At 33.1% G+C, this 15072-nt stretch overlaps 1 protein-coding gene across 3 annotated transcripts in view; it reads left to right on the forward strand.

Moving 5' to 3' along the window:
• The window catches only part of LOC132708592 (plexin-B), a 188126-nt gene that overhangs the window by 165399 nt on the left and 7655 nt on the right, over positions 1 to 15072 (forward strand). For all 3 annotated transcript variants that reach the window (XM_060680996.1, XM_060680997.1, XM_060680998.1), the window contains 10 exons: positions 326 to 426; positions 3119 to 3617; positions 4409 to 4642; positions 4702 to 4959; positions 6893 to 7678; positions 9679 to 10008; positions 13112 to 13382; positions 13438 to 13580; positions 13637 to 13770; positions 13829 to 14177. In XM_060680996.1, the coding sequence (XP_060536979.1) occupies positions 326 to 426; positions 3119 to 3617; positions 4409 to 4642; positions 4702 to 4959; positions 6893 to 7678; positions 9679 to 10008; positions 13112 to 13382; positions 13438 to 13580; positions 13637 to 13770; positions 13829 to 14177 (3105 nt within the window). The remainder of the gene's footprint in view (positions 1 to 325; positions 427 to 3118; positions 3618 to 4408; positions 4643 to 4701; positions 4960 to 6892; positions 7679 to 9678; positions 10009 to 13111; positions 13383 to 13437; positions 13581 to 13636; positions 13771 to 13828; positions 14178 to 15072) is intronic.

A 15072-nucleotide genomic window follows, 5' to 3' on the forward strand; every position in this document is an offset into this window, starting at 1 on the left:
AATCGCCTCCCGGACTATTGGAATGAAATCACTTTATTGCTACTTTTAGTATTGCTCGTTTCAGTTTTCAGTATCCGTCGCAAACTTTCCTCGCTATATGAAAATGCGGAATTATGCTCATAATCGGTTACGCTTTTAAACTATGCGGCTATATTCTAAAGTATCCTAAGTATTAACGTATAGAAAGTTCTAAAATTAACTGTTGGAAATCGTGTAATGTTGTTTTAGAACTTAACAAATTTCACAAGCTAGAACGGAAATTCTTTTTAGCCGCGACAGTTTAATGTTCGTACTCAACCCCGTTCTCTTTTTTTTTGATCTCTAGGTTTCAAAAATTAACGTGGAACACTGTAGCACTTACACCAACTGTTCCGCCTGTTTGGAATCGAAAGATCCTTATTGCGGATGGTGTTCGTTGGAAAAAAAGTGAGTGTTAACCTGTTTTTTTTTTTTAATTTTAATCCATTAAATTACATTTACTGATCGATTAGTGATTTGCACTTAATATTTAATGAGTATATCGCAAATAGTTGTCTACATTAAATCACATATCGTGTTTTAATAACATTTGGCCTATATTGTGTGATTTTTGTTTAATTTTACAATTGCTTAGTCACAATAAAACGGCTTGTTGCAGATTAACGTTATAAAAACCTTTGACAAAACATCAATATGTGTGACATTTTTAAACCAGGGAATTGAAATTGCTGCTTGTTGGTCCTACGACTGCTACCTACATTATTACCGTGAAAATTTTATTGTTTTTTGAACACTATTCATTTCAAAACATTCTCGCAGGTTTTTGAGCCAAGAAATTCTTCGTATTTATTTATATTTCTATTTATATTCTCATTATGAGGCCAAAGTCCTTTTCGTTTTGTGTGTTTTTTATTGTCTTGACTATTTCCAGTTTCTTGTTAATTCTAAGGAATACTTCACTATTTCCTACCTTTTCCACTGTCCTATAATAAAATATTTAAAGTAACTAAAATGACCCATTATCCAACAAACAAATCGAGAAAAATTGGATTAGTCAAACCGATACAGGCAAAAATCGGTTCGACGGAATTTATTTTCTTTTTAACGACCAGTTTCTGCACCTATTTTTATAATAATATATTTATATTACCCCCATAATTGTCTCCACGCTTCTTTCTTAAGCACTCTATATTTGCAATACATAATGTAGACTTTGTATCAAAGTATATCGTTTTGGCTTTAGACGGCAATTATGGGCGGGATTGTATGACAGAGCATCAGCAACGGTCTTTTAAAAATGTAAAGATTTAATGTTATTATTATGTTTTTTTAGATATATTGAAATCCACATTAGTGCTAATAGAAAATATAATGACACTATATATACACAAATAATAAAAATTACCTAAATACGTACGGTTTTATTCAAAATTTAATTTTGTTTAACTGTCAGAGTTGACACGAAGTTTAATTACAAGGGGCTGGATGTTATTATGTATGCAAATGCAAGAATCTTCAATTTTTAAAATATGCTGTACTGCAATTTTTCCAGCTCCCAACAGGTATATTATTAATTACATTTTAAATTAAATTTATTACATTCGGACTTAAATTACGCGTGCATTTCATTGTGTTCATAAACTTCACCGTTACAAGAAAAATATGTTCCAGACAAGCATTTTTCAATTAAGATGATTAGATTTTATTCCAGATTCTCGGATTTTAATATATTTGAAATAATGTTGAGAGTTTCAGAAATAGGGGCTTTAGAAAAGATTGATTCTACTTCGCAACTAAATATCGTATACGTATGGTTTTTAATTGATCAATGAGTTGAAAGGAATTCACCACGAAACTATCATATATATCTTTGAAAAATATTATTGAATTTCATTTTATGCACTTTTTCAATTTGATGCTTTCATAATGACAGTTCCAATTTTTGAGACTAGTTTCCGCAAAGTTCTGAGTTATCGTGTACTTAAATGCGCTTTTGTCTGAGACTGTATACATTTTATCTTCTTCTAGCTTCCTTTTTAGTTTATCCTATGTAGGATTTAATAAAAGGAATTTATTGTCCTCCTTATATAATAATAATAATAGTAATAATAATCGATTTTATTGAGATATATCAACTGATATTGTATAACATAAGTCTTTGTATATATAGACTTTATCTATTCTTAGACTCAACCTAAAAACAGGAACCAACACTATTACTAATTAATATATTAAGTCTAGTCTATACAACCAAAGATGGATAGAAGAAGAAAAAAAAAGAAAGTAGATGCCGTAGAGTATGTTACTTTTGGTGAACTTAAAATTACTTAAGGTTAGAGGTTGAAAGTTGTTAGGGATATTGTTATAAAGTTTGTCGGCTTGGATTGAAAAACACATTTTAAAGAAGAACAGTTGAATGTTTAGTTTATTAACAATTTATTTTATAGTGTTTTTGAAGATAGGCAGGTTTCTTTTAAAACTTCTTGTTTAATGAATACTTTTTGAAAACACCCGTTAAATTCATTTAATTCGGATTTATTTATATATTTATTAACAAAAAAATTTATAACAAGCAAAAAAAGCATCTTGCAACATCGAGGTCATAATAGATCCGTTCCATACCACCTTTGACATGTTGGTTAGTTTCGTTCTTTTGACTATATTGACTTCTAAGTTAAATACTTTTCCTGTATTGTTTTAATATTTTTGATACACTAAGCACCCTAATATGTTTTATCTCAAAGGAATAGATTTAATAAACATCTCAAAATTTTTACTGCATTTATGTTCAAAGACGTGACATGTTGAACTGATGAGATTTAGACTGTTAAAGATCAGTTTTAGATAGGTTTGAAACAAAGTGCCGAAAACGGATGTTTGTTGGACTCGAAGCTAATCAGTTTGCGATCATCAAAAACCAGCTAATTATTAATGTGTTTTATAGCAATTTTTGTTTTTTTTTTTAAATAAAGAAACTTAATGTTAGTGTTGAGGGTTATTGGATTTTCCCAGTAATAATAGGTGCGAGGTTCGTAAGAACTTTTTCGGGGAGAGTCGGTCAAAATCCAAGACGATATATTTTGAGACACACCATATGCTAAGTTTCTTACTGAACGAACATTATCTGGACAATTTTTAGATGTACAGTGCGTAGCGCTTGTCAAAAAGCATCTCACAGTGCCCCGCGATGGCTATCATTGGGAACCGGTCAACAGTGTATAGATTTCGAACAAGTAGTACCCGAACACATACCCATTACCCAGATGACTACCGTCCGTCTTACGATCAGAACACTGCCGGAATTGCCATACGGGGCCAAATATAAATGCGTTTTCGGATCATCCGATCCGATCGACGCCCAAGTGACTGAATACGGGCTTAGTTGCCTTACCCCGGATATATCCAGACGTCCGAAAATTCCTCCGAAAACTGATCACGTGTTGGTGCCGCTTAGCGTACGCTCCTCGGAAACTAATAAAGATTTCGTGTCCAGAAATTTCGCGTATTACGACTGCGGAAAACATATCACGTGTGGAGAATGCGTCAGGTCAAAATGGGCGTGCAATTGGTGCGTTTACGAAAACAAATGCACCCACAACATTTCGTCGTATCAAAGGAACGTCATCAGCGGCGAAAACGTACGTGTGGTATTACTTTTCATTTAAAATTTATAGCAGCAAAGTTAAGAGTGTCTTTAGTGACTTCGGCTTGATTGGACATTTTTTTTACACCGCTGGATATTAACAACGTTTTGTGGCAACATTTTGAGGAATAAATTAATTAAATTGAGAAATGAAAATTACTCTTTAAATTTATAGACAGTGATATTTTATGATCCTAGATTCTGCTTGAATTGTTTATCGTTTTGATATCCAGTGGTGTAGTCAAATCTAATAACATTTTGTTGCACTATAAAAAGTATTATTTCGTATCTTGTATCTTTTGAACTTGCCAATGTTTTATATGTCCCTAATTTCTAGATTTTTTTCGGTTTTGTTGTTTTTTTGTTTAACAGTTCCTAGTTTCTACTTGAACTGTTTCCAATTTACGTTCTTCATATAGATTTGTATCCAGTGGTGTAGTTAAATCTAATAAACTTTTGTTACACTTAAAAACACCGCTAAAGGTTTTTAAATTATAAAAAGTGTCCTTTTATATCAAGCTTTGAACTTGCGTGAATTTTAAGCAAGTGGAATTTAAGTTCCACTCGATTTTGGTTCAGTTTTGTTCGTAATTTTCTCTATTACAATTTGGAATCCAATAGTGTAATAAAATCCAATAAACTTTTGTCTCCTCTATAATAATGAGATCAGTCGCGCTTACAAACACCGTTAAAGTTATTCAAAGTATAAAAAGTGTGTTAATGTTAAAATAAGGTTAACTTAATTTCTGTGGTTGCTTGAGTGATTCCATTTTATTCATTTTGTAGAATCCGTTACACCTTCCTAGCCACGGATATGCGTTTTGTCCCCAATTCAAAAAGCGAGATGTGATATTGCTCCCTAACAACGTGTTAAAAGAGATCGTGTTTGAGGTTAAGAATTTGCCCCACCCGCAAGCGGGTCATTTCGGTTTTCAATGTATAGTAGTTATAGAGGGCGCTACCATGTTGGTCCCGGCCAAAGTAGACGCCGATAAATACATCGTTTGTGATAAAACGACTGTGAGTACGCGAATATAAAATACCTTCGCCCTTTTTAGGTGTTTTATTTTCGTTTTTAGTATTCGTATGAAGCCAACGAAGGCGAACACGAGGCTAGTGTGCGAGTGGTGTGGAACAGGAATCACCATATTGATTCCATTAACGTTATCCTTTATAAATGTGATATTTTGGGGTCTCATAGAGAACACGCGGACTGTTCTTTGTGCGTTACTAGAAATTCTAAATATCAATGCACTTGGTGCGGCAACAGTTGTCAGTATAGCGAGACTTGCCTACACACGCCTCATATTGAATGCCCCAGACCGAGGATCGATATCGTAAGTAGAACCATCAAATTTTCTCCATTATTTTTCAGTATTTCGTTGGTAACAGAAGAACAGAAGAAACCACCCTGTATAAACTTTCAAACGTTTTATATTCCAGATATTTCAAAATTATACTAGCAAATCCCTATAGGAATGTATATCCAAAAATATTTTTTTTCCAAAATATAGAGTGTTGAAAGTTCTGAGATGCAAAAATAACTTGAAACATGGGCGGGCTTTTGAAGAAAAAAATATTATTCGTTTTATTTATTTTTTTTTGCGCAAATATTGTCGTTGTATGAAAAAAGGCAAGAAATCTCATTTGGTCTGAATTAAATGAAAATGATTTTAGGAAAGTAAGACATGCGTAGTAGTAGTAGACATGGTTACACGCCTTTCCGATTACCAGGATTGAAGTAGCCAATTGTTCTTTTTTTTTATAAGGATACTGAAAATATTTATAGTGATTAAAATAAATATCTAACAGGGAAAACATGTTTTTTATAATTAACCATACATCATATGATATAAAAGCTGTCGGGGTGAAAAAGCTAATTGAAAACATTTATTCGCAATTCGTATCGTAATAAACTGACAAACTAGCCGTTTGATTGATAGCATATGAGGAATGATTGATCACCTGAGGAATGCTTATTACCTGAGGTGCGTAATTTTTGAATCCGTCTCGTTAGTTGTAATTAAATGGTCTACTTTACAACTTACTTCTGATTTGAATCGGACGGAAATTGGCATATTGGTTTTTGAAAAAAAAAAAAAGTTATAAAATCTAAATTAGAATTGAGTACAAGTACCATCTGATTCATTATAATATCTATTTATTTAACTTCAACTTTATTTTTTAACATTAGTTTAAGGAAGGGGATTTTGTTCGTTGCAATAAAAACCAAAATCTATTCACCATGACGCTCCAAAAAGTAAAATTTTCTACTGAAAATAGTTATTGAATTTAAATTGATTCAGAAGAAAATTATTCTATTGGGTTTTGAAAAAAAATAAATGTTATAAAATCTAAATTGTAATTGAGTACATATACAGTGTGCCTCACATTGTTTCTCACTAAGTTTTTCTTATCTATTTATCTAAATTAAATTTTTATTAAGTCACCCACCTGTGAAAGTATGTATGTATTTTATGAATGTTACAAACTTGTTCAAAATGTCAGACATATTTAGTTAACGACATATTTGGCAAGTAGATGTTTTTTATGGAACACCATGTATATTATTTCAAATTATTATCACACTAGTTTTAGAAAGTGTTATTTCAAATTATAATAAAATTTTGTAAAGCCTATGTAATTAAATATGAAAAAGACATTTTTTTGTTTTCTGTGCTAAGAAATTCAATATACAAAGTGTTTTATAATTAAATGTCCACAAATAAGCGTTCGATTTTTGGGTCTTTAAAAAAAAATCTCATATGAACATAGATCCTAAAAATAGACAGGTGAAATAATGCCTCTTGATACATAGTACATGTGTGGCAAATTTCATTAAAATATCTAAAGTATCATTACAGATATTAAAAAAATATATTTTATTTTTAAAAATTAGCGGAACGCAAAAATGTTCTCAAATTTTACGATGAAATCTATAATTATTTTCACGGATACTCTTCTAAAGTTTCCTACAAATAGGGCATTCCATTTAAAATAACGGTACGTTATGACGCGTAACGTAATCTGACAACACTGCATTGATTTCTGCATGTTCAAAGCATTCCGGTATTTTTGACTAAGCCGATATACTTCTAAGCATATACGTCTTAACGGACTCTAATATCCATTTTACCCATCAATCGTTTCCAAAACTAGTGACTAAAACATATGTAACTTCTATAATAAATAACATATTACACTTTCATATTTGTTGAAAACGTCGAAAAATGTTTGTGGGAAAATCAATTTCCACGTAACCATTTTCAGATCAAACCTCTAAGCGGGCCTATAGAAGGAGGTACTCTAGTTACCATAGAAGGGAGCAATTTAGGATTGAAACGAGAAGACGTCCAGGGTAAAATAAGAATAGGCGACGTCCCGTGTAAACTTGTAAATTATGAAGTGTCAGTTAGAATTCAATGCGTGAGTGGCCCTTCGCGTATCGAGCATACTGCGCCCGTTATAGTGGGCAACGAAGCGGGCTATACTAAATCTTCAGTAGAATTTAGTTACCAAGATATTCGACTGACCGGGATATACCCATCTATCGGGCCTCAATCGGGAGGCACACTACTGGCTATAACCGGAAAATATCTAAACATAGGTTCCGAAATAACGGCGTATTTGGACAACAACGTCTGTCAAGTGAACCTAACCCAAGCTTCCAGCGGTAGATTGACGTGTATAACGTCGAAAGCACCTCGGCCAATGAACATAGCCAAATTAACTTTAAGTATCGACGGTGCTAATCGCACTTTGGAAGGCAATCCGTTCAACTACACCCAAGACCCGACGATTTTGGAAATCAAACCTTTGAACAGTTTCGTCTCCGGAGGGAAAATGATATTCGTCCATGGCACCAATTTGGACAGTACGCAACGACCTGAGATGGAAGTTTATTATTATAGCGAGCCAAGTTTACCCATCAACAGTACCGTTTGTACTGTGCTGAGTTCCACTCAAATGGAATGCCCCAGTCCAGCAGTGAACAGGGTGTTTTTCAGTTATAGCTCGCGGTCTAGACGATCTTTGAGGAAACCGTCGTCTATTAAGGTTTGAATTGAAGGATAACTCGCGTACTTAAAGGGAAGGAAAGTTTACTATGGCAATATTACTTTTCTTCATTCATTTATTTCTTAAATTTGGTTGAAGAAGTTTCGTGTTGTTGCAGCTAATTCCTGGTGTTTTAAATGGTAGCATTCTCATCTACAGCAACTTCAGATTGATTTTGAAAAATCGTGGCAGTGCGAATCGTCTGCGCGGTACTATGAGATACACAGTCTACAAAGTCATTACGAAGGTCTTTATTCTAAACGCTTTTTGTCCTAGAGGAACGCATTGTTTTTCTATCGTGCTCCTGCGCAGCACTATGGAACTTTCGCAAAATCGATGTAATTTTATTGTGCATAAGTGGCAAAGTTTGGTAAATATTAGAATTTTTACATATAATAGCGATTTCCATTGATATTTTTTCAAATATTTCGCGAACCCTGTATAATAGATGAAACCTGAAACTCTCTCGCGACACAGTTTACGACACTGTTCAAATGCAATTATCCCATCTTTAACGGTTTTGCATTTATCGCCGATAATTTTTAGCATCTTTTAGATTTTTTACTCAAAAACCCTCCTGGTATATGAATTTTTTCAATAGAGCAAATGGTTTCGGAAAAAATGCTTGTTTTCTGAAACCATGCAGTACGTCGTAATAGTAAATGACGTCATCGCGTTTAGATTGAATGGTGATTTTCATTTGAATTTTTTCAAATATCTCGAACAGTGTATGTGATAGACGAAAATCGTAAATACAAAAGTTGTAGCTGTCGATGTGGCCTATATCACTGTTTAAACGAATTGGTCATATTTTTCACGAATTTTGTTTTACGGATAATAATTTAATAGCGAGAAGAAAGATTTTCAGGGTCTTTTAGATTTTTGTCTATAATTGAAAAACCCTGTACATAATCGAACCGAATCTTCCGCGTCTCCTGGTAAAATAATTTTGCCGATCAAGTTAATAGTTTTCAATAAATTTTGTTTTTTCTGAAAAAAAAAAGAAAAACGAAAATTTCGAAATTTTAAAAAAATGCTACGTAAGGTTGTTTCTACGGTTTAGATGAGGGTGTGGACTTTCACTTCCCTGCTAAATTTGAAGTCGATAGTTACAATTGTGAGACATCTATTACATTTTTGAATGTGATACAGAATATTCCGAACACCCTGTACAATATGTGAAAACCTAAAATACAAAATTCTTAGCAGTCCATACGGACTACATGGTCGCGCGAAAGAAAATGGTAGCTGAAACACAGCCATCTAGTTATGGTCAATTATCCATATAAGGGGAACCCAATTTTCAGTTTTTTTGCAATTTTCCGACGCACCCTGTACATTTAAAAAAAAAATCAAATCAAGAATAATGATTTTGACCAGGATTTCGCGCGTCTTCTGGTTCAAGAATTTTTTCGATCATCTATACGCGATACCCTGCAAATCCGGATTTTAAAATTTTTAAAAATACTTCCCGACCCCCCAGCCGCCCCAATTTCTATTAGGAGACTACGCTTATATTTGTGGCAATTTTAAAATCTAACTGCAAATCTCGGACACTTATCGTGCTTCATAGCGATGTACGAAAAACAGACGAAAATCGCAAAAAAGACAGATGCTAATTTCCAATCGCGACCGTTTATAGGCTTATGTATCTCGTGGGCAGTTTAAAAGGAGCAAAATTTCAACATGCTGGGTTCAACGATTCCGAAGTTATTCGGGTTTTTATAAAGCGTCTACAGAGAACGGAGAATTTTCGAGGTCTCCATGATGCGTCTTTCTATTGGACATACGGTATATGTATATGATGAATAACGGTGTCATTATTTCCGTTAAATATTATTAAAATATTCCTGGTTTTGGTTAATTTAAATTTTTTTGCACATAAAAAAAAGATATTCCTAAATGCCTAAACGTCGTTAACTTTCCTTCCTTATTACGTGAAGCGAGGCCGCTAAATTACTGATTTCATAATTATTTATGTTGAACTCATGTGTTTGCAGATGAAAGAGCCTAAACTAATATTAAAAGTGGGCTTCGTGATGGATAACGTACAGTCAGTGAGAAATTTAGAAAAACACTTTCCAAATTTACGTTCGTCGATTTTGTATGTGGAAGATCCCAAGTTTTTCGAGTTTCCCAATCAGATAAAACTCTACAAGGGCGACACTCTTGTTATAGAGGGTGAAAATTTGAACGCCGCCAGTGATGAGGCCGATGTTGTCGTAACAATCGGTACGAAACAGTGTAACGTCACAAGTTTGGCTATGACGCAGCTTGTTTGTTCGCCGCCAGAGGTCCAACCGTTGGATACAGACGAAAATGGAATCAAGGTAAACATTACTTACATTCATTACATTGAAAGTTTTTTTTTTATTTGGTACAAAGTTTTTTGCTAATTTCGGTTTTTTATTTATTTATTTTTTGGCGCTTCTAACATGATATCATCCCACATTGCCATGTTAGTGTTGATTTTATTGTTGATTGCTACAAAAAAAATAGTACGTACATGTGCTCTACAAAAATAATTATACAGAGTGATTATGCTTCTGAAACTGAGGTGACTTTTACTTGATGAAAATCCATTATAAGAACTATAAGAACTAAAAGTTCAGGTTTTCACGAAATTATATATTTATACATGACAATTGTTTCGACAACACCGCGTCATTATCAAATGTAATATTTACAAACTACCTGCTACTATATATACCGAAAAATGACAATAAAACGTTAATTAATATTGTTGTGAGAATTTTTAAGTTCAATAAAGGAGAGATTTATTAGATTGCTTAATAGTATCTTTAGACCAAAATTATTTTGAATTTAATGGACAGATTTACATCTCTAAGGAAGGTTTGATTATGGGAAACCCACTTAGTTCTTTGTTAGCCAAGATTTTTATGGATAATTTGGAAAATATCATGCTAGAACATCCTTTAAGTAAAAGTTTTCTATGGTGGTATAAATACTTGGATGAGGTCTTTGCTTGCTTTGTTGGAACGGACAGACAATTGAATTCTTTTTTAAATTACATTAACTCATTACATTATCGTATAAAATTCGCTATAGAGATTGAACAACATAACTCTATTAATTTTTTAGACTTAACTATTACGAAAACGCAAAACAAATTAGATTTTTCCATTTATCATAAACCTTCACACACGGACATGGTCAGACATAACAGCTCAAATCAGCCTTATACACAGGAAATGGCTGCATTTCACTCTTTTATAAACAAACTTCTTAATACGCCACTCTCAACAGAAAATTACAACAAAGAACTTAATATCATTAAACAAATTGCACTGAACAATGGCTACAATACGTCCATCATCGATAAAATTATAAATAAAAAACAAATCCAGACAACAGTAAACTCTATTTATCCGAAACCTAATACAGAACACGAACAATTTAAAAGTATTACATACATAGGAGAACCTAGTGAAAAAGTTTCAAAAGATCTGTCAAAATGTGGTTTAAAAATACCTTTCAGAACTAACAACACAACAGGAAAATTTTTAAAAAACAATAAAACGAAATATCCAAAATCACAAAAATAAGGTGTCTACAGGTTTAAAATGCGGATCTTGTCCTAAAATTTATTTTATTGGACAAACAGGTAGATCGTTCAAGAAACGCATTAACGAACATAAAAGAGCGTTTAAAAACAATAGTCTAGATTCTAATTATACTACACACTTAAACACAGAAAAACACATTTTGGACGACAATTTTGATATTTCACATACAGCCACAAAAAGTAGAAAATGAAATTTATTGGAAGCCATGGAAATTAACGAAATGAGATATTCAAATGTATTGCTTAACTATCAATTAGATTTAAATACCTCTCCTTTATTGAACGTAAATTCTCACAAGAACATTAATTAAGGTTTTATGGTCATTTTTTGGTATATATAGTAGCAGGTAGTTTGTAAATATTACATTTGATAAAGACACGGTGTTGTCGAAACAATTGTGATGTAAAAATATATAATTTCGTGAAAATCTGAACTATATAGTTCTTATTTATTCTGAAACAGTTCCTAAATTAAAAAAAAATCGTCCACTACGTCTAATCTGACTCTAGGAAGAAAAAATCCATAAGGGTTTCAAGCACATGATTTAAGTGCCCTATTAAAAATTTTAGATGACTAACTAACCACCTTAGGGCGAACGATACATTGCATTGTTCTGAAAGTTTAATTAGTTCCATAAGCGGCAATGCTCTATCGATCTAATTTTTTCGCAACAAAAAATATTTTCCAACCATTGTAGAAAAACGTTTTAAAAACTATTTACACTAAACAAATATTAAGACTTAAAATAAAGATTGCTCACACCACCATTGCATTCTAAACACTTTAAAAACCGTTGACGTCTCCGCTCGACAATATGGCGCGCCGGTTGTAACAAATTGTTTTTACCTCTAAATATTTTTATAATTTCTACATCTTGTTGTTTTTAATATTCCGTGCTAGTTTAATTAGTTAGTAACGTTGCTGTCTGAGGAAATATTTTATAATGTTTATAAATTGTTGTCCATCGAAAGTCATGGCGATTATAACAAACCAAGTGTTTCAAAAAACCAATGTCTTCCCTCTGGTTGTAGAAGTTTTTATCCTGATGAAGCCTGTATCCATTTTTGTATCTGGTATTCAAATCATTAGTTTGACCGACCCTGTATAATGTAGTTTAATGCTCCCCTAAGCTAAGTCTAAAATTTTAACTTTCCATTGGCTCCAGTATCGGAGTAATGAAAATTTAAGATAGGTTATGGTCGGAAAAATGAAGAAGATATTTATTTTGTCCAAAACCGCTGAAGATAGGTATAGGAACGTATTATTCAAAAACAATGAATAATATACATGGTGTCTCTTTTAAAATTTCAATGTTGATACTACTTTTTCGAAGAAGTGGCAATGTCGCAGAGTTAAAAATATTTGGAGCAAATGCACGTTCGAAGTAAATGTCTAAGGTACCACCAGATTTACCCAAAACTAATGACAACTTAAGGATTTCAAATGAAATAACCCATACTCTATGGCAGATTCGGCTACTACACATAATTCTGAAAAATTCCCAAATATTTTTAAGAAAATCATCAAAATTTTTTCTTCACCCTATGTGATAACGAAAGAAGAATAGAATTTATGGACGTAGAGATATTAAATTTTATTTATGTGGTGATCTGTAATAAATATAGGATATCCCATACTTGAAATTTCCATGCTTTTGGTTTCGGGTAAATCAGGCAACGCTGTATATCCCAAAATACTGAAATCACCCTGTATAATATTCGAGATTTTCATTTGAAAATAGTTTATTTTTATTTAATTAACTGACTAGTCTTGAGTTTTTGAGTACAAATCATTTTAGATGGAATTGCATGCTAAATTTCGGTAAAAACTTCCTATTTTTTTATAGACTGATGCAAATCTTCCACTTGTGGTGGTTAGAGTCGGAAAAACTTTAAGGTTTCCGATAGGCTACCTGAAATACGACTTGTTTAAAGCGTTTGCTTTTCCACCGGAAGCGATAATTATGATAGCGGCAGGCATTATTCTGTTCGGTTTTTTCTTTGTCGCCGTGTTGTTCGTTTATAGAAGAAAGTCCACTCAAGCGGAAAGAGAATACAAACGTATCCAAATACAAATGGACACGTTGGAAAGTAACGTTAGGTCTGAATGTAAATTGGGTAAGTCGGAGAGTCTGGTTCGTACGTAAAGGGCATTCCAATTTGTTTTTATTAGCATTTGCCGAGCTGCAGACTGACATGACGGATCTCACAGCAGATTTGGAAAATTCTGGAATTCCTACACTCGACCATACCACGTATATCATGAAGGTATTCTTTCCAGGCGTTTCGGATCACCCAATATTAAACGCTCTAAAGGTAATGGCGTGACTAATAATTTTATAGGTCCTTATATTGAAGAAAATGGTTTATAGATGCGGCTCAATGGTCCCCGAAACCACTACGACGCCGCCATGATGCAGTTCGAGCAGCTAATAAATAATAAACATTTTTTGTTGACGTTTATCGATATTTTAGAAGAGCAAAAATCGTTTAACATTAGAAACAAGTGAGTCGGTCTGATCGATCCCATCGGACGAGAGCGCTAAACGCCATTTTTTTTTCAGAGTAAACGTAGCGTCGTTGTTAATGATAGTTTTAATGGATAAAATGGAGTACGCAACGGATATTCTAAAATGTTTGTTATTACGTTTAATAGAAAAATCTGTAAATACGAAACATCCGCAGCTGATGCTGCGACGTACAGAAAGCGTGGTCGAAAAAATGTTGACTAATTGGATGGCGCTCTGTATGTACCACTATCTGAAGGAATACGCAGGTTCTTCCTTGTTTTTGTTATTCAAAGCTATCAAACACCAAATCGAGAAGGGACTCGTCGACGCTGTTACGCACGACGCTAGATATTCTTTATCAGAGGAACGTCTGTTGAGGGAAAACGTTGAACATAGCATTGTAGTAAGTAGTTAGCAAATGGCGAATCTGTAGTAAGATTGTTGGTCCCGATAGTTTCAACAATAAGCCAAACTAGGAGGTACCAACTTCCTTGGTGCCAGTATATTGATTCTGTTTCTACACTACAGCAGTTAGACCTCGGCGGGCTTAATGTGCTTACTCCTGGATAGAGCTCTCAGTTTTAGTGACCATGTAGGGTATGAGAGCTTCAAGAGTCGTCTCTCTTACTCTTGCTTGTTTAAAAGTCAATAAAAACCTCTTTATGTTAAGTTTAAAAAACTTTCTCACCACCAAGACTCCAACTCTTTTTTGACCTGCCTTGTGATGGCTTTAAAAAACACGCACTAATTTCTGTGACATTTTATATGCTCATAAACACAAATCGAAGTTTAATGTTGATGGAGCTTCTCATAAAAATACCACCAGAAAAAGAAACAAATTCCAAGAAAAATACAAATATGTTAAGTACTGCCGTGTACGTTTAAACCCTGCTTTTAAAAAGTGAGGAAAAAAATTATGTTTTTGATGTTTTTTCTTTTTTTTTTGCAAAACATTTGCTGTGACATCTATATGCCAATTGCCAATTTTTTTGGTGGTTTACATCTGTACAATGGTCTTCCAGGGGAGTTTAAATATCTGCCTAATAAAAACTTTAAAAAACATTTGCAGCAATGTTTATCTTTGTCAGATTTCTGGATCCCTTTAAATAAAAATCTTCCTTTCTTTACAAACAACAGAGCAGAAAAATCAAAATACTGTTATTATTATTGCGTTAGTTTTTTTTTTTAATTTTATGTTTAATTTTGTTGTTTCTTTTTTATGACTTGGTCTTTTCTTCACGCAATATTTCATGGATTTCACAAATTTGATTTCGATTTTACTTATTTCACTTGTTTTA

Source organism: Cylas formicarius, unplaced genomic scaffold, assembly GCF_029955315.1.
Source record: "Cylas formicarius isolate icCylForm1 unplaced genomic scaffold, icCylForm1.1 PGA_scaffold_12__32_contigs__length_19106922, whole genome shotgun sequence".
NCBI classification, from domain to species: Eukaryota; Metazoa; Arthropoda; class Insecta; order Coleoptera; family Brentidae; genus Cylas; species Cylas formicarius.